This window comes from Pleurodeles waltl, chromosome 4_2 (genome assembly GCF_031143425.1).
Source record: "Pleurodeles waltl isolate 20211129_DDA chromosome 4_2, aPleWal1.hap1.20221129, whole genome shotgun sequence".
Lineage (NCBI taxonomy): Eukaryota > Metazoa > Chordata > Amphibia > Caudata > Salamandridae > Pleurodeles > Pleurodeles waltl.
This window is the reverse complement of record NC_090443.1, coordinates 621800368-621821205: the sequence shown is the minus strand read 5'-3', so window position 1 is coordinate 621821205 and position 20838 is coordinate 621800368. Positions and strand designations below refer to the sequence as shown.

The 20838-nt window shown below is 45.7% G+C and overlaps 1 protein-coding gene across 1 annotated transcript in view; it reads left to right on the top strand.

Annotated features, from left to right (window-relative positions):
* The window catches only part of DNASE2B (deoxyribonuclease 2 beta), a 199659-nt gene that overhangs the window by 11931 nt on the left and 166890 nt on the right, over positions 1-20838 (top strand). The window contains exon 2 of the mRNA XM_069233355.1: positions 4634-4811. Within this exon, the coding sequence (XP_069089456.1) occupies positions 4634-4811 (178 nt within the window). The remainder of the gene's footprint in view (positions 1-4633; positions 4812-20838) is intronic.

Below are 20838 nucleotides of genomic sequence, written 5' to 3'. Positions count from 1 at the left end.
ACTCGCACGGCCCCCATTATGACATTCCCGCTGGGCTGGCGGGCGCAAACCAAGTTTGCGCCCGCCGGCCCAGCGGGGATGAGGCCGCAACATAGGAGCCGGCTCCTAATGGAGCGGGCGGTGTAGAGGCCGTGCGACGGGTGCAGTTGCACCCCTCGCGCTTTTCACTGTCTGCTATGCAGACAGTGAAAAGCTGGCCGGGGCCCAGTTAGGGGGCCCCAGGACACCCCTTACCGCCAGCCTCTTCCTGGCAGTGCAAACCGCCAGAAACAGGCTGGCGGTAGGGATGTCATAATCCCCAGGGCAGCGCTGCCCTGGCGGATTATCACTGCCGGGGCTAAAATGGTGGGAAACCGCCAGCCCTGGCGGTGCGACCGAGGCGCTACCGCAGTGGTCGTAATGAGGGCCTCCATACCGCCAGCCTGTTGGCGGTACGGACGCTACATTACCGACCACCCTTGTCTTCTAACTAGCCCATCAGATGGGGTGCTTGGAATTGCTAATTGGACATCATCCACTGGTGGTGTCAGAGGCCAAGAGAGATCAGTGGAAATACATATAGGTAAGAAATGACATCAGGAACTCAGAGTTCTCATCAGAGACTATGTGCCATCATAGTCTATGACTCACTTATAAGTTGAACCCTTAAACCCAGTATGTATAGCACACATCCCTTTGCTTGGCTGCAGTATGCACAACTAACATAGCCAATTGTGTTTCCCCCATTGTTCAATCTGCAATTGTTAGACCTGACAGCCTTAGGGTGGTCACCCCTAACTTTTTGCCTGCCTCCCTCCACTTTTTGGAGACAGTTTTTGCAGGTTTTTAGACTCTGCACACTTTACCACTGCTAACCAGTGCTAAAGTGCATATGCTCTCTCCCTTTAAACATGGTAACATTGGATCTTACCCAATTGGACTATTTAATTTACCTATAAGTCCCTAGTAGAGTGCACTATGTGTGCCCAGGGCCTGTAGATTAATTGCTACTAGTGGGCCTGCACCACTGATTGTGCCATCCACTTTAGTAGCCCCTTAACCTTGTCTCAGGCCAGCCATTGCAAGGCCTGTGTGCGTGCAGTTTCACTGCCAATTCGACTTTGCATTTAAAAGTACATGCCAAGTTTAAAACTCCCCTTTTTCTACATATAAGACACCCCTAAGGTAGGCCCTAGGTAACCCATAGGTCAGGGTGCTGTGTAGGCAAAAGGCAGGACATGTACCCGTATAGTTTACATGTCCTGGTAGTGTAAAACTCCTAAATTTGTTTTTTACACTGCTGTGAGACCTGTTCCCTTCATAGGCTAACATTGGGGCTGCCCTAAAACATTGTTTGAGTGGTGGCTGCTGATCTGAAAGGAGTAGGAAGGTAATATTTAGTATGGCCAGAATGGTGATATAGAATCCTGTTGACTGGTGAAGTTGGATTTAATATTACTATTTTAGAAATGCCACTTTTAGAAAGTGAGCATTTCTCTGCACTTAAATCTTTCTGTGCCTTACAATCCATGTCTGGCTAGGTTTAGTTGCCAGCTCCTTGTGCATTCACTCAGACACACCCCAAACACAGGATACTCAGCCTCACTTGCATACATCTGTATTTTGAATGGGTCTTCCTAAGCTGGGAGGGTGGAGGGCCTGCTCTCACACAAAGGACTCCCACACCCCCTACTGGGACCCAGGCAGACAGGATTGAACTGAAAGGGGACCTGGTGCACTTCTAAGCCACTCTTTGAAGTCTCCCCAACTTCGAAGGCACATTTGGGTATAGAAACAGGGCCTCTGCCCCTACCAACTCAGACACTTCCTGGAGAAGAAACTTGTAACCAGAACCTGCATCCTGCCAAGAAGAACTGCCTGGCTGCCCAAAGGACTCACCTGACTGCTTTCTGTGAAGGACTGCTCCCTTGCTGTTGCCCTGCTGCCTTGCTGCTCTCTGGCTGAGGTGAAGAAGTGCTATCCAAGGGCTTGGATAGAGCTTGCCTCCTGTTCCCTGAAATCTCAGGACCAAAAAGACTTCATCTCTTCAATAAGGACTCCTTGTGCAGTGAAATTCAACGCATAACCTGCCAGAAATGACGCACAGCCTGCACCGTAGTGACAATTTCAATGCACGCCGAACCGGAAAGATGCAGCCCAACCTCGCAACCGGAAGATTGATGCAGCGGCAGCGTAGCGCCTCGAAATTCATCGCACAGCCCACTGGATAGATGCATAGCCGAGCCAGAACAACACAGACCGACTTCTAGAGAGGAATCGACGCAGCTCCTGCCGTGTGGTAGAAAATTCGGCGCACCGTCCACCGGATCGACACAGCTCCTGTGACTTCGTCCTGCCAGCACAGGAAATCCATGCACCGTCCCCGGGGCGTCTGAAAACCCCGAAACCCGAAGAGGATCCACGAACAAGCGCCGGAAATCAACGCACAGCCGTCCCTGCGTGGAAACTAAATGATGCATCACCGTGTGCGGCTCGAGAAATAGACGCACACCCCTTTGTTTCCATGCTTCTCCTCCTCTGCGGCCCTTTGCGGAGATTTTTCATGCGAACCAAGTACTTTGTGTTTGAAAGAGACTTTGTTCGCTTCTAAAAAACTTAAGACACTTTATATCACTTTTCAGTGATATCTCTACATTTACTTATTGCATCTTTGATCGTTTTGACCTGCATTTATCCAGATAAATATTATATATTTTTCTAAACACTGTGGGGTGTACTTTTGTGGTGCTATATGGTGTCATTTATTACACAAATACTTTACACATTGCCTTCTAAGTTAAGCTTGTCTTCTCAGTGCCAAGCTACCCAAGGGTGGGCACAGGATAATTCGGATTGTGTGTGACTCACCCTGGCTCGAGTGAGGGTCCTTGCTTGGACAAGGGGTAACCTGACTGCCAACCAAAGACCCCATTTCTAACAGCAATAATTTCCACAATCCTTTTCACTTTTCTAAGCCTTTTCTTCACACTACCAAATATATTTCCCACACATAAAGTCTGTTAGGCATATCACATAGAAGGCCATATCTACATTGGCCAGTAATATTTGGCAAATATTGCTATGCCCATTTCCATATTGCCATTCTATCAATCAATGCCTGATTTCACACTGTTACACCCATCTACTGAGCGGTGCTTCTGGGACACAGCCTTAGTGGGCCATGCATGGGTAACAAAGGGTGCAAAATCTCTTTGTCATATGTCTGCAAGGAGGTGGCAAAACAAGATGGCAAAGTGGTCTGGTTTGCAAACCATAGCACCCATGTTCATTGTGAAAAATGGGCAAGCATATTGTCTTTAGAATAAGGCTGTTCTACTGTACACATGTACATTTGTGGAAGAAGTGGCAACTACATTCACAATATCAATACACTGCTAAATTGTGCAGTGGGATGGTAGCCTATGTTGGGCCAAAACTCAGTGAGTCAGTAACCTCCATTGTAGACAGCTCTCCACCCTTGAACCTCAATAATTCTTAGGATTATCATCAAAGGGTTGCACAAACAGACATAGAAAAAGAGGAATCCTTGGGATTTCATTGACAATACTGTACAGAGTGATCTTAAGACTAACAATGGGCCAGTTCCCTGAGGAATATTGGCATTGCCATATTGATGTCCACGCCACCATTTTCTTATCATGGCCTGATCGCGCCAGTAAATGGACGGGAAATATGCCAGCAGCCATGGTGGGAAACTGTCTGAATGTTTAGAGCTTCAGTCGAGGTGTATGTGAGGATCTGTGTGTACTCAGCTCAGACCATCCTCTGTATTCACAGCCCAGTGCACCTTTTTCCAAATAGTTTGGCATATCATTCACCATGCAACTGTTATTTGATAATCCCAAGTGGGGGCTATGGATTGATAAGAACCGGCATGGGCCTATCCTAAACCATTCCTTACCAGTTTAGTTCTACGAGGTTTTGCACAGCTGATTCGATAGCCACTGTAGTGCAATATTTAGAAGGTATTCCATGATCCTTGTCAAGAGACTTCATAGTGTATTTAAGTCAGATTTCATGCACATTATAGAGCAGACTTTTGAAATTTGAGAATGCTTACTTGCTCTTCGGGGGAAAATATGTTTGCATTTGTCATGAAATATGAAGATTTATATTTCATGACTGTATTTGATGCATTTGGTTGAGACTTTGTGGCACATTGTAAATGTAATGGTGCATTTGTCTTAAAATAAAATTGCATTTTGAGGGAGATATTTATGATGAATCTTGGGATAATTTGTTTGTGCATTTTAGGAATCTCCAGTGGTGCACTTGTGAATAATTGCACAGTGTGTTTTGAACGAACATTCATTACAATGTTGGTGAAAGTTTTCTAACTGAACTTTGTAGACAATATTTGCTCCACTAAAGGAAAGTTTCACAATTACATTGAGATTAATTCATACTGCCTTTTAAGGCTCTTTCAAAGTGAAATGTGGAAATACTCCGCCATGCATATTAATGAGATTTTATGAACTACTTGGTGGTCATTTCATGATGGGTGTGACATAGATTTAATGATGCACTAGTGTAGTTCACATTGATTTGTATTACGATCATACTACAATATAGGTAATACAAATGTTAACCAAATAATTAGACTTATACTGTATTGCTATCTTTTTATTTTCAGGTTTGTCCTCTATAAATTACCAAAATATAAAATGAACAAACGTGCTGGGACCGGGCTGAATTATATGTACCTCGATTCTCAATCCCTGGAATGGCAAATGAGCAATTTGTTGATTAACATGACTCACAGTGCTCTGGGGGTAACTTTGGAACAGCTGTACCAAACTTATTCAAAACAGGCAAGTCCGTGTTGACATTTCTAAAAACATATATTAAGGCAAATGTGTGAAAGAATAGATTCATGTGGCTATTTGCTCATGTAGATTATAACTGTAAATAAAATAATTTAAAACATCAGACAAATTACATGGTTTACTTTATGTAGGCCTACCAAAATATGGGTTATATAAAACCAATCATTGATTTTGTTACAGAATTAAGTGAAATCCTGGGTAAAATATAATTGATTATGTAACAAATTGTTCTTTTCCTCAATATTGTTAAATGATATTTCTTATATTTGGAAACGTAGTTCTGCTGCAAACATTGTGTGCAAGAGCACGTTAAAATAAACATGTTGTTTTGTCAGTTATTGGTAAACCTTTGCGAGATCAACTCAGAGGTTCTTCTATACCAGGAAAAGGCAAATATGTAATGAGAGACGTGGGTGACTATTGGCTATTACAATACTAACCCACAGATTTTTTTGAAGTTTTCAAATTTTATTCCGAAATCAGAATGAGATAGCACACGGCATGAGTGTTAATATCTGGAGTACCTTTAATTGATAAACGTCAGATTTGTGAGCAACAGAATACACAAAAAGTGAGCTACACAAAAGAAAAAGTGAAAGAAAGAAAGAAAGGAAGAAAGAAAGAAAGAAAGAAAGAATGAAAGAAAGAAAGGAAGGAAGAAAGAAAGAAAGAAAGAAAGAAAGAAAGAATGAAAGAAAGAAAGAAAGAAAGAAAGAAAGAAAGAAAGAAAGAAAGAAAGAAAGAAAGAAGGAAAGAAAGAAGGAAAGAAAAAAAGAAAGAAAGCAATAACAACAGTTGTACTCAAGTCCTAAACTCATCTCATCATCCTAAAAGTAGGGTGTAATAATAATTTAATGGCATAAGTAAATAATTAGGCCCTCATTCTGACCTTGGCGGGCGGCGGAGGCCGCCCGCCAAAGTCCCGCCGTCAGATTACCGTTCCGCGGTCGAAAGACCGCGGCGGTAATTCTGACTTTCCCGCTGGGCTGGCGGGCGGTCGCCTTCAGACCGTCCGCCAGCCCAGCGGGAAAGAGGCTTCCACGATGAAGCCGGCTCGGAATCGAGCCGGCGGAGTGGAAGCTGTGCGACGGGTGCAGTTGCACCCGTCGCGTATTTCACTGTCTGCGCAGCAGACAGTGAAATACATGTAGGGGCCCTCTTACGGGGGCCCCTGCAATGCCCATGCCAGTGGCATGGGCACTGCAGGGGCCCCCAGGGGCCCCGCGACCCCCCCTACCGCCATCCGGATCCCGGCGGTCCGACCGCCGGGATCTGGATGGCGGTAGGGGGGGTCGGAATACCCGCGGCGGTGCAGCAAGCTGCGCCGCCGCGGAGGATTCAATGGGGCGGCGGTACACTGGCGGGACCCCGCCAGTGGTGCCGGTCCGACCGCGGCTTTACCGCCGCGGTCGGAATACCCATTGGAGCACCGCCGGCCTGTCGGCGGTGCTCCCGCGGTCCTCCGCCCTGGCGGTCAAAGACCGCCAGGGTCAGAATGACCACCTTAGTTTGTTCACTTGGTGACTAAAATGACATAAAGTGCAAAGGTGAATAGTCTTGCATTTCAAATGCTTCACAGAATTCCTTCCACCATTCAGAAAAAGAAGGTACCTAACAATTTTTCAATTTTCTTGTGCTGAGCGGCTCTCATGACATAAAACACCAAATCCTTTGCACAAGCGTCTAACGTATTCATACATATATCATATTTAACATGCACAAAACATCTCACTTCATCCTTTTAAAAATGATATTCCAAAATTACTTAAAATTCGGACACCGCTCGAACACAGGTACAGAATTTACTTGTGTGTAAGAGCAGCTAGGCCAAAGTTTAGTTTGATTATGCCAGTTTGTAAGCTAGAAACCAAATAATGTGTGGTGCATACGGCTTCTTAGTTTTGTGGGAGTGATTATTTTGCAGAATCATCCAAGTGTGTAGGAAATTTCGACTAGGTAGTTGGATTCAGATAACCATGAATACAATTTTTAGGTCCAGTGTAGCCTATTGTCCAGTTTGATATTGACAAGCCAGACATAAATCCAGACATAGATTGTTCAATGACAAAATTTCTAATCTGTAGAAATTTGGAAAATTAACTCTTGAGTAAAGTTCATTGTGTAGTAAATGGAAGGGATTCAATATTTGATTCTTGAGCAGATCCTCTAACCTAGTATTCATGAGTGTTTGTGTTACAAAAGTAATTTTCCATAAAGCTGTTGGACTGCAAAGAGTGGAGTTTGTGATTGAAAGTCTGAAATGTGTAATGTTAGAAATTGGGTTGTTGGTTGACTGGGTCAAGCAACAGCCACAGTCCTTGGCAGGTTGAACCACAAAGAAACACTAAGTTAAGTTGTGCTTAACCCTGGGTTGCTTGGCACAAAAACAGTCAGGCTTCACTTAGAAGCAGTGTGCAAAGTATTTATGCAGCACACAAATAGCAATAAACACAAGAAAAATCTGAAACCAACTTAGTAAACTAGAGTAAATTTTAATAAATTAGTTGACATCAAAACTACAAACATCCAACCAGGAGAATCAGAGTTAATGATTTTTTAACATTTTTAGTGAAAATAGTGCCAAAAAACAAAAGCGGCAACTATGGCTATCTGGTTGCGTGCGCTGGACCGGGTCAAAGTCCGAAGTTCATGTCCCATGCCAAGAATACCATTCTCGTTGGAGAGTGTTGTGAGGAGCAAGGAGAGCATCAGAGAAGGCTGTCTGTGTAGCGGGAAGAGCAAGCCAGGTGTCTCAGATGGGCGTTGCTGGACCTTCGCATTGACAGTCCCCACAAGCGGTCAATGCTATACAAAGAGGCAGCTGCCAGAGCTTCGCATTAGATAATGGTGCCAGCAGTGAGGCCTTGAGCCCAAAAACGTAAATATACATATCTCAGAACCACACCAAAGATCCGGCACCACTTGGGGGCCAGGAACTCACATCAGATGGTTCCAGGGAATGCTGCAGAATGTTGGGGAGACCTTTATGTCTCTAAGGCTCATATCAGGAGGACAGTAGTGTTGTATATCTATTTCAACCATATTTTAGACACATCATTTTAGCAAACTGGGCCTGACATTGTGCACTTTAGCCCAGTTATATTTTATTTAGCATCACTTTATTTTTCTAGCAATAGCCACATTTACGGAGTTGTTTTATTTTTCTCTATCTAATTGTTCTTTCGCCTAGGAAAGCATTACGTTCTCAGCAGGACATTCTTTTCACTTTGTGCTTTCTTCAAGGCTGCAGACAGATAGGTTGCCATCAAAAGTGGTATGCTGTGTCTCCAACATTCATAGAAACACACACACATTCCTACGTGGGATACCCTTTCCTTCCAAAATGGGTGCGAATGCAACAGTAATAGCATCCTTCAGTAGTGGCATCATGCCCTCCCAAACTTGATTATACCCAGCACTAGATATCTACGTTGTGGAAACCTGTTGCAAAAAAGCACCCCTGGTCTGTGCAGGTGAACTGGTTCCAAGGTAATTGGGTTCTTTGACCACTTTCCCAGTTTTCATCCTCCTGTTTCCTTTTGGTAGAGCCTCACCCATATTGTAGTTTAGCTCAGGATCCAATATTATACGTGATGGAGTGTCTAATTCATATTCTACCTGCCGTAGAGGCGCCGAAGGAGAAGGCTCAGGGTGCTACACAACTAATTTATCTCCTGCTGGGGTATTAGCTGTCTCAACTGCTGGTCACGTTGAGCATAGAATAACTACACCAATATTATCCATCCATCTCAAGTGACAGAAGTCTTTCTGCCAGTTCAATCTCCTTTCATATACAACACCAACAGCCTTTGCTAAGAAGGAGTCTGGGGAGGTGCCTTGTTTGGAGTAATTGACAGTGGGATCTTTGCCTGGAGCTGCCTTCCATTTGCCCTTGGCCTTGAACTAAACCCCAAAGTACCCCCAAAATACAAAAATATGAACATGCTTTGACCAATGTGAGCAGAAAAATGAAACGCCAAGGGGGGTGGCCCAGCCCAGCCTCTTTGGGTCTATGACAGGCATGCATGTCCCGCCCTTGGCCCAGGCTTCACCCGTGTGCATCCTGCGCTGCGGGGAAGTGTCACAAATGTATCCTCTGGCCGGCGGGTGTTGGAAATTGCAAGAGGCACCTGCTGCAATGTCGCAAAGCAGTGTGGGGCCTGCAGTCCTTGGCCCTATCGTCATTTCTCCCATGCTGGGGGACGTGTCTCAAATTTATGCGCCGGCTGGGGTGGGCAGAAATGGCAAGCGACTCCTGCAGCAATGCCTCAATGCAGTGTGGGGCCTGCAGTCCTGGGCTGTTTCGTCGCGTCCCACGAGGCGGGGGAAGTGTCATAAATGTATGCACCAACTGGCACAGTTGGAAACGGCAAGCGGCTCCTGCCGCAATGCCGCAGTGCAGTGTGGGGCCTGCAGTCCTTGGCCGTGTCGTCGCTCCCCTGGCTGTGGGGGAAGTGTCCCAAGTTCATGCACTGGCTGATGAGGTTGGAAACGGCAAGCAGCTCCTGCCACAATGCTGCAATGCCGCAATGCTGCAATGCAGTGTGGGGCCTGCAGTCCTTGGCCCTGTCGTTGCGCCCCCAGCTGTGGGGGTAATGTCCCAAATTTATGCACAGGCTGGTGTGGTTGGAAATGGCAAGCCATTCCTGCCACAATGCAGTGTGGGGCCTGCATTCCTTGGCCCTTTTGTCATGTCCCCGCTGTGGGGGCAGTTTCCCAAATTTATGCACCAGCTGACGTGGTCAGAAATGGCAAGTGGCTTCTGCCGCAATGCTGAAATGCAGTGTGGGGCCTGCAGTACTTGGCCCTGTCATCACATCTGGTGTTGTGGGGGAAGTGTCCTAAACGTATGCGCCTGCTGGCATAGTCAGCACAGGCAAGCAGCTCCTGCTGCAATGGTGCAATGCAGTGTGGGGACTGCAGTCCTTGGCCCTGCCATCATGACCCGCATTGTGGGGGAAGTGTCCCAAATGTATGCACTGGCTGGCACGGTTGGAAACGGCAAACGGCTCCTGCCACAATGCTGCAATGCAGTGTTGTGCCTGCAGTCCTTCCCCTGTCGTTGCATCCTGTGCTGCATGGGATGTTTCCCGAATTTATGCACCGGCTGACATGATTGGAAATGGCAAGCAGCTCCTGCCACAATGCTGCAATGCAATGTTGTGCCTGCAGTCCTTCCCCTGTCGTCACGTCCCATGCTGCAGGAGAAGTGTCCGAAGTTTATGCGCCAGCTGGCACGGTTGGAAAAGGCAAGCGGCTCCTGTTGCACTGCCGCAATTCAGTGTGGGACCTGCAGTCCTTTGCCTAGTCATTGCGTCCTGTGCTGTGGAGGATGTTTCTCAAATGTTTGCACCGGCTGGCACGGTCGGAAAAGACAAGCGGCTACTGCCACAAAGAGGCAATGCATTGTGGGGCCTGCAGTCCTTGGCCCTGTTGTCGCATCCCATGCTGTGGGGGAAGTGTCATAAATTTTTGCACCTACGGGTGCAGTTGGCAACAGCAAGTGTCTCATGCCACAATGCCTCAATGCAGTGTGGGGCATGCAGTCCTTAGCCCTGTCATTACGTCCCACACTGTGGAGTAGGTGTCCCAAATTTATGCACTGGCTGGCACGGTCGAAAACAGCAAGCAGCTTCTGCTGCAATGCCTCAATGTAGTGTGGGGCCTGCAGTCCTTGGCCATATTGTCGCGTCCACTGTTAGTAGGGTCATTTGCAGTGAGGAGTTTCATGAAGGATCGAGTAAGGTGTTCTGTTGAAAATGGACAACGTTACAGTGGAGCGTTATGTCACCAAGATAGGGTACCTCGAGAAAAGGGGCTAGCAGATCTGGCAAAGAAATGTTGGGAATTTTATTTAGAAAAGAGCATCATGGTTCAGGCTCAGTATATTCCAGGGAACAGCAAAAGAGAAGCGGACTGGGGTTCAAGGTATCTAGTGGATTTAACCAAATGGAGGCTGAGCGGGATGTGTTCATGAGGTTGGCGAATCAGTGCAGTCTTTGGTTGTGGATCTGTATGCGGACAGATTGAATGCGCAACTGAAGATATTTTACAGTTGGAGGCCAGATCCAGATGCAAAGGGGACAGATGCTTTTCTTCAGGAGACGGAGAATGGAAGGATGTACACATTTCCTCCTTCCTCTACGATAGAGAGGCTACTCACGAAAGTGAGGAAGGGGAGGGCGGAGTTGGTGTTGATCACTCCGTTTTGGCAATCTCAAGTATGGTTTACGGATGTGATGTAACAGTTCTGTTGCAATTTTTTCTGCAGTTGTTGACAGATGTCAAGGGGAATTTTCACAAGTTGATAATACAGGATCAGTTGAAATGAATAGCTTCGATGATTTTAGGAGAGTGTGCCAAGTCTCTGGTCTATCAAAGGAAGCTACAGAACTCCTTAAGGAGTTGTGTGCACCAGGAACAACTAAGGCATGTAGGTCTGCATGGGGAAGATGGTTGAGTTGGTGTATGGAGAGGTGTTTGGGTCCCGTATCTGCAACTGTAGTGGAGGGTGTGAATCATTTAGCTGAGTTATTTAAGAAAGGTTTGGTGTACAATTCTGTTAATTTCAGTAGGCACGCAATTTTGCTGGTTCATGAGTTGGTAGACGGTGTTCCAGTTGGTCATCACGTTTTGGTGAGAAGGATTATTAAAAGTTTTAGATTCCAGATGCCTCCAAGAGCAAAGTATTCCTTGTTGTGGGATGTTACTCAAGTACTGAAGGAGGTTGAGAGTTGGGGATCTAATCAGCTGATGCATTGAAGATGCTATCCTGGAAATTGACAATTCTGCTTTGTCTGGTATCTTTTATGAGAGTCTCTGATGTTAGAACTCTGAAAGTCATTTGCAGGACATATCAGTGGTGTGTGTTTTGAAATGCGGAAAAGGACAAAAACGATTGGGTATTTTTTTATCCTAGGTTGGAGAAGCATGAAAATGTGTGTGTTGTGCATTGTTTGGAGGAGTGTGAGAAAAGAACAGTTGAATTGACAGTGTGAGGATGTTCGCAATTGTTGATTTCTTTTAGGTATCCATTTAGAGCAGTCTCAGCTCCTACTTTAGTTATGTGGGTTAAGGAGGTCATGGAGATGGCAGGTATTGATATAGGTGTGTTTGGGGCACATTCAACTAGAGGGACAATGACCAGTAAGGCCTCTTTCACAGGTGCCAGTCTGGGTGGTAATCTGAAGGCTGCAAACTGGACTAATGATTCAACATATACAAATGTATATTTCAAACCTGTGGAAAGTGTTGTACAAAAAGTAGTGGATGAGCTTTTGACATGCATAGTACTGGCCTCAAGGCCTTGCCATGAAATGCAGATGTTCCATAGTTTTAATGGGAAGAAAATCATAATTTTATTAAACGCATGGAGGCCAATATTATCCCTCCCTTTGTTCTGCCCTGCCTTGCTGATGTGTTTAGTTTTATATTTCAGGACAAAGTTAAGGCAGTGGTTTTGTCAGAGACTGTGAAGTTATCAAGATTGTTTGGATAAGACTACTGTCGGTTCTTGAAGGGCTTTCAAGTTGAAAATGTGATGGTTCTCAGCAAAAAAGAAGGAAGATGGCTGAATGTTCAGGGTTTATATGCATGTTCTATGGATTCTAGAGTGTTTTGTTAAAGTTCTAATTCTAAGTTCTTGTTGCTGCTGTTTGTGGAAGCAATAAAGATATTGCCATAATATTGGCCTCTGTGCCTTTAATAAAATCATGATTTTCTTGCTGTTAAAACTGTGGAAAATCTGCATTAATGCTGTGACCGGAGTAGCTTCTTTATTTCTCAAACAGCAGAAAAAGCTAATGGGGTGACCGGGTGGGCTCTGCTACATAAAGTAGGATGCCATTCACATAAAGCGAAATCTTCTCCTCAGTTGTAGTCTCACATCTGAAAAGAAAACCTCTAATCTAATGATGGTCGCGGACTCTGTAGGCCAGTGATTCAATTGTAAGAGCAAATAGGAAAGCGGAGGGGGCAGCCCTGTCTTGTACTGCTACTGATTGGAAATTCCGAAGATATCACCCCGTTCACTTTAGCAGGTGCCACTGGGGCCTGATACAACAGTTTAACCCATTTCTTACTGTGGAGACCAAACTCAAATTTCACCAGTGTAGATTCAAGGAAGGGCAATGCATTTATCAAAGGCCTTCTCAGCAATTCATGGTAGAAAAACTTGTGGCTCCGTACAAAACTTGATTTCATTCATCCAATTATGTGTTTGCCTAAGATTCTTTCATGTGGATCTACCAGGCATGAAGCCCGACTGGTCACAATGCATCAGTGGAGTCTAATGGCTAAAATAGTGGGCAGTATTTTCACCTCGACGTTGAGTAAAGAAATCAGATGATTAGAAACCACATTGGTCCCTAGGTTTACCAACGTTGTGTATCACGACTATGGTTGCCCGACTAAGGCCAAGAAGGAGAGGCCCCTGCTGGTCTGCATCCAAGGACATGTTTAAAAGATGTGGCCCCACCAAATCCATGTAATGTTTGTAAAATTCCACTTGAATTCCATTGGAGTTAAGGTTGGCTATGGCGATCCGGACTTGGGCTAATGTTATCTCTGCTTGAAGTGTTTCTCTGGCTTCTTCTTCTAGTGCCAAGTTCATAACTGACTCTAGATCGGAAGCTATCAGAGGTGGTATGTTCAGCAGTCTGGCTCTATGAATTTCTTCATAATAGCATCAGTCATAGCATCCTCGGAGTCTGCGTCCCCCACCCCGGATCTGACTATTCGGTGAACCCATCTGGCTTCTACGTCCTTCCTTCCAAATCAGGCCACAAGTTTTCCGGCTTTGTCACCTGCATCATATAATCTATGCAAGGTCAGTAACATTTGATTTTTGGTGTTCTCTTGTGCCAGGGCTCGATATTATTCCCCTGGTAATTATAGTTGTCTACAGGCTGGGAGGTGTGGCTCTGGTCCCAGGGTTTTCTCAAGCTCCAGTAGCTGACTCTCCAGTTGCTTCAGAGAGCCGAGTGTCTTCCTTCTTTTCTGTGCAATCAGGTTCTGGGCCGTGTCTCAAAGGACTGTTTTGTAGGCTTCCCACAGCACTACTTTGGATGGGGCTGAGTTCTCATTGTCTCTAATGTAGGTCTCAATGTCCACCCTGAGTCCGACGCTACCTCCCTATCCCGTAGGTCACAGTTGTTTAGTTTCCAGCCTCACTTGCCATTAGCCCCCCGCCCAATCTCATGTATTAGGGTGAATGTTCTGATAGGCCTCGTGCAAGTTACATCCTGTTTTATTTTGCTGACTTCTCCCGCTGGGTCAAGGATATAAACTAGGCAGGAAATTACCTTGTGGGAACTTTTGTAATGGTAATTACTCAAGTACTACTGGACAGATTTACACTACAGCAAACAAATGCATTTTTCAATGGGAACCCTGAAAAAACCATAACTACACTTTTGACGACTTTGTGAAAAAAAGATCAGCTGATTTAATTCTCTCTGTCTGGCTTGAGTTTTGAGTGTGTTTCAGGTGTAACATTCCAATGCCACTCACAGAAGCATCCACTGTGCTGTGGTTGGGTTGGATTGAACAGGGAATGAAGAAGGGAGCTGTAGGCTTTCGAGCCAGAGCCCACAGTATCCCAAAAAGCCCCAGCCTGAGACAGACTCAGCAATCAAAATCATCAATGTTACCTCTTCACCTTAGGAGGCTAAGGACAAATATTTCCTTACCAACCACAGGAACAGGAACATAATATTGCACAACACCAAAAGGAAGGTTGACAGAATGGAGCAGTAAGCATAGAGTATGTAAGGCTGCCCCTACAGTTGTAATGAGAGTCTGCTGCAGTGGGCTCTAATTGCAAAAAACAACAACAAGGAGATGGAAGGAAAGTTTGAACTAATCTCAGCCACTGGTGATCACTCAAGGTTGCAACCAAATCCATTGTTTTCCCCCATTATTCCATTCAAGACAGTGACCAGCCATATGCAAATTAGTCTGGTTCCTGCTCCAATAGGAATATTGCAGTCCAGAGCCAGGACCCTCTAGATTGGATCTATCACATGCTATCCCAGACCAGCTTCAGTATATTTATTCCTGATCATTAAGGTATAGCTAGATTCCTAGAGCATGGTGAGTAAGGCGACCACGTCTGGACCTACCCATTCCAATTAGAGTGAGTGCTTTGAAGCATTCCCTGCATTTAGACCTATATGTCCCAGTGTACTGACGTTTCCAGTGGGGCTGTTTGTGGTTGCGTATTCTGGGGCCAATGTGTCAGGTGTGCCAATTGGACAAAAACATCCAAACAAGCCCTCACATGACAGCTCCCATTTGGACATCTCTTCCAACTTTATCCCCATTTAACATAATTTCCTATATCACATATTACCTGTGGGGGCTGACGGTAGATATGTTGTGAGTGGGCGTCATATTTCCCTGGGAAGTGATGGCAGTCATAATTACTCTGCAAAAAGTTCCAACTGTTCTTTGCAATATGTCATGCCAAGAAGCCATTGTCTAGGCTTAGGTGTCGATCGCTTGCCCCAGTGCATTGCCACCCTGCATTTTGCCAGCAGCAGTGTCACCTCCACAAACTTACGATATGCTGGTTGTATTGATTTACCTAGGCAAAGTGAACACATTTGGGGGTGCATTCTACTGGTTCCATAACCATTTCTGACAGGTCTGTTATTATCTGTACCCAGAACTGCTGAACTGGAATTCACTCTCAGGTCAAGTGTAGGAAGTCTGCCTCTAGTGCTCCACATTGCAAGCAGTCTGCGTCTGCTTGCAAACCATAGCTAAGCAACTTAGTGGGGGTGTAATAAATTTGTTGTAATGTATGATTTGCAGGTTGTGTTTGACATGAGCATTCCAATTAATGCACAACAGAATCCCCGGTTCTCTAATGTCATGGGTGTGTCAAGGAATTCGTTCCATCTATTTAATGCTGGTTCTGGGTGGGCATCTCATCTCCCTTGGTCATAGTGTATAATCTTGTGATGAGGTATTTAGTCATGGGAATGGTGATCAGTGTTTGGAGCATTACAAGCGCAGGGGGTGCTGCCGGAAATGAGGCGTACAGCTCCCCAAAGGAGCCCCGAGGCGGTAGTGTGTGAATGTCAATAGTGGTATCTGTGTTGTGTGTGCGAAATGTCAGTTAAGTTAAGAACCTTCCTTCTGGGTATAAATCTCCCATTGTCTTTAGCCATGCTCTATCAAGCATGACAAGCGTGCTTGTTTCGTGGGTGGCAGATATCGCTGGGTGAAACTGAAGGGGGAGTGCAGGTGCATACAGGAGTAGTTTTTTGGCTCCCACTCCCAGTGTCTGCCAGGCCTTCACAGTGCAGTGAATAGTGTTAATTTCAGCTCTGGGCATTTCTGTGCGCTTGTGTGGCAGTATAGCTTTAAGTGGGATTGGGTGGGCATCATCAGCGTCAACGTCAAATATGGCATGTATGATTATACTAATAGTGGGCGAATTGTGCCAGGGCACACAAGTAATGTAAGTGGAAGTCAGGTGCCTCAAAGCCCACTCGTGCATAAAGGACAGCCATTGTTTTCCATTTGACCCTAGGCTGTTTGACCACCCACGCTACTGTTATCATGTGTGATTGAATGATTTTTAAAAAGTGCTGTGGCAGCATTGTGGGGGTGTTAGTAAAAAGATAGAAAAATCTGGGGAGCACTATCATCTTCTTAATCGCCACTCTGTCTGCTAGTGATAGTGGCATTCTAGACCATCTCCTCACTTGTTCCTCTCATTTAGAAACCGCTCTCCAATAGTTCTGAAAGCCACCAGTTTTGGGTCCCTGTGTGTCCAGAGCCCCTAATATTTAACCAGCTTTGTACTCCGTTCCAGAGGAAATTCCAGGGAGTGAGGATGTTTGCTCGGGGTCAAAGGGAATACCACTGACTACACCCAGTGTATACTGAGGCTGGAGTACCATTCAAAATTGAGTGTATTCCCAGAGTATCGGTACTAGGTGTATTGTGGGGGTGCAGATTTATAATACCAATTCATCCACATAGAGAGAGACGCCAGTGGGTCTCCCCCAGAAGTGCAAACCAGAATCTGCATATGTCTGTTGAAGGATGCACGCTAGAGATTCCAGAGCAAGTGTAAATAATATTGGGAACGGGGGCAGCCCTGTTGCATGCCTCTGTTTATAGGCAGCAGCTCCGACATGTGTCCATTGATGCGCACATGGACCACCAGGATGGTGTAAAAAAAAAAGCTTCAGGAATTTCCATGCGGCATAGGACTGTGAAGCTGTACGTCCACACTATGGCATCCAAGGCTTTCGTGGCATGTAATAATACCGCCGCTGCCTTCATATTGTTGTTGAGCTGATGCAGTAATGCAAATATTATACACAAACTGTGCATTGTGGAGCGAGTTGGTATGAAGCGCGAATAGCCCACTAGGACCAAGTTGGCCTTCAGCGGTTGTAGTCACACGGCAAGTATTTTGTTCAAGATTTTGGTGTCTGTGTTAATGACCCATAGCAGCCAATTACGATTTGCAGTGCTCAGGCTGTTTGTCAGGTTTTAGAAATGCAATAATTAGAGTTTCACGAAGAGAGGGGGGTGTACCTGTTTAGCATATGCTTCTTCATACACTGCATGTGGATGTGGTGTCACAAGGTCCACATACTCTTTATAGAATTCACCTGTTAGGCTGTCTGGGCCTCGGCCTTTGCCATTGGGGAGCAAGCACCGCTTTTTTTTTACCTCATCCACCATAATAGGCTGCATCAAATACTCTCATTGTCTCAGAGAGAGCCAGGCCAATCTAGGTATTTATCGATCTCCTTCTGGAGCCGAGCTATTGGTGGCGTACAGATGGGCGTAAAAGTCAGAGAAAGCTCATAGAATTGCCAGTGTGTCATGCCTGTCCTCCCCCCCCTCGGGTCAGTGATTTTCACAATGTGGCTGTGTGCCCAGGTAGATCACAGTCTGTTGGCCAGGCCACTGCCGAGGCAGCCCCCTCCCCGTACGCTCTTGGGCCCAAATTTATACTTTTGTAGCGCCGCATTTGCGCCGCTTTTTGACGCAAAACGGCGCATACAATACAATTGTATTTTGTAAGTTTGCGCCGCTTTTGCGTAAAAAAATGGCGCAAATGCAGCGCTAAAAAAGTATAAATATGGGCCTTGGTGCCTAGAGAGATGGCCTAACTCCTGCTCTGCTGTATAGTTGTAGTTTGTAATTTGTTCTCAAATGACAGCAAGCATGCTAGGTCCAATTATGGTGCCTCAAATTTGCATTTAATTGTCTGCAATGTGCCTCCTACCTTGTGCAGTTGCCTACATATGTCCTTCTCGACCGCAGCCTGTGTGATTATGTACATCTCCCTGATTGTGACATTAAAGACCTCCCAGAGGGTATCTTCCCCTGCCACAGACCCTTAGTTTTTTTTCACAAAATTCTAGAATGGCTGATTTCAGTCCCTCCCGGAACACCAGGTCTAGCAGTGAAGTTGCCTGAAATTTCGAAATAAATTGTATAGAAATGCACGTGATAATCATCGCCACCGGCCTGACGGAGGAGACGAAGGTGCAGTCTTAACTACATGGGTTCCTCAATCACCATAATTCCTCCACATCATATTCGGCCAGGCCCTCTCGTAGGACCGAAGCAGAGTGCCTGGCTCGCCCATTCACTCTTTATGACCATTCCTGTAATGGATGGAGATACGTATTAAGGTCCCCACCCCATAGAATGGCAGACGGTTGTAGGAAGTGCAGTCCATTCCTTCACTGGGTGTAGAAGTCAGGGTCATCCGTGTTAGGCCTTTATGTGTTTACTTGGGCCAGCAGGGTGCTACACAGACTGCCCTGTAGTATAGCGTATCTGCTTTGGTTTTAAAAATTAGTATCAGCACTCCCCTCGAATAGGAAGTGTACGAGAAGGCCTGGTGAACTGCTGACCAGGGGGCCTTAACAGCACTCTCTGGGTGTCGTGTTGGAAGCGTCTCTTGGCAAAAAGCAATTTGAATGTGCTGCCAGTCTAAATAAGCAAGCACCTGACGTGTTTTATGGAGGTTGTATATTCCAGGTTAGAAAGGATATGCGTCCGGGGGCAGGGTCATGGCATCATGTTGTGAATGAGAAATATTCTGTACGGCATGTTAAGCCACATGAGGCAGTGTAAACCATGATATACAACAGTAGTGCATTTTTTGCAACAAAAACCATAAGCATGAACCCCTTTCACTTCAGCATCCCAATCATGCCAAAGGCAGTCCCATATTCTGAGAAAAAAAGGAGCCAAACTGACCAAAAAAAGACAATTTCCAGCATCTGCTGACAAAACACCTTAGAAAGTTGTACAGGGTGTACCCTCGGGTGGGACGCCTATATCCCCGGTAACCCTCCCGGTGGATAGGATGGCAGAGAGACTCATTAGTGACCAATCATATGATGACAGCCCAGCTGAGGGCAGTGAATTAGGTAGTGTTAGAATGAGTTCCATAACTTTCAGCTGGGGGTTGGGCTAGTGTCTGGCCAGTCAGGGGGCACCATCAAGCATTTCACCAGGCCAAGCGGGTGGCATAGTCTCACATCTCTATAGCCACCCCCTTCGTCCGGTTCTCCTGGCCATATATCCTAGCTTGTGTCTGCCCACCCTGTGGCTATTCAGTATCTCGCGGTGCAATAGAGATCATAGGCATTGAGCTCCATCTGTGTCAATGTCCACAACGGTGCAGGTGCTCTCATTGTCCAGCTCGGCATTTTACTGTTCACGTCGTCTTGGGATGAGTTGTTTAAGGACCTCCATGGTAGCATCAGGTGTTGTAAAGATTTGTGTGCTCCCACAGTGTTCGATGAGCAGTCAGGCCGGGTAAAGCACTGCATAGGGTATCTCCCCTTTCTGTAGTTTATTTTTAACGGGCTGACTGCACTCTTGGTATGAAATCTGGGAAGAACGCACACAATTACATTGATGATTTATGTTCTTTTTTTCTCGCACCAGACGTAGCACTGCATCCCAATCTCTATAGTTAAACAGCTTGGCTATTATTGGTTGCGGAGGGACCCAGGAGACAGTCTCAGTGCAAGAGATCTGTGCACTCCCTCCACCACCAGCAAAGGCGACAGATTGTCAGAGCCAAAAATATCAGTTAGCATCTTTTCTCTGTAGAGTTCTATTTTACGAGTGTTTTTCTGGAACACCTGCAATGCGTAGATTAGTGCAGGGGGAGCAGACCTCGAGGTCTTCATTCTTAGCTTGTATGACAGCCAGCACCTTTTCCATATTTAAGAATTTTCAGGTCATCATTTGCAAATCATCATCCGTCGCAGATATGCGCTGCTCTGCCACCATTATACAGGTTGTTTGCTTATCCAGCTTAGATGATCCAATGCGTAAGTTCAAGGTGTCTATTTTACCATCTATGGACTTCAAACTCTGCTGCATGGCAAGCATTGTGGTCTCCAGGGCTGGAGCGCCCTGACAACTGTTCCTACTACTACTGCTTACTTACCTGGCTGATGCTTATTGCGGATGTTGTCGATGTCATTTTGGCAGCTATGCATGCAACTGTTATTCCTGCTGTGCTAACAGTGTTTGCAGCTGTTTCCTGTTGTTCATGCTATGGGGCAACAGTGGACAAGGCTGCTGTGACTGTTTCTGTCATGACTACTTTTGAGGCTGTGCTAGTTGTTGCTGTGGTGGTGGATGTAACTCTTGCTGTAGTGTCAGCTGAGGGTTGACAATGTCATGAAGAGTGCCAAAGACACTTCATGTGTCAGGGGCACACTGTGGTGTTTCCGCTAAGAGGGATTACTTTTTTAGCCCCTTTGTCACTTTAAAAACACAATGCAAAATGTATAAATGTGAAAATCAACAATGAACCCCCTCTCTAACTTTTTCTCCATCCTCAATTTTATGATCAGATGAGTGCTGGCTAACAGCTAACGTTGTCTCCAGCTAGATTTAAAACTTGGAGCAGGCAGACTTGTTAATATACCTGCCTCCACAGAATGACTGCAACATTTCTGTTTTTTCCTGCATTCCATAAGTAGTTTCTATATTTTGAAACAGA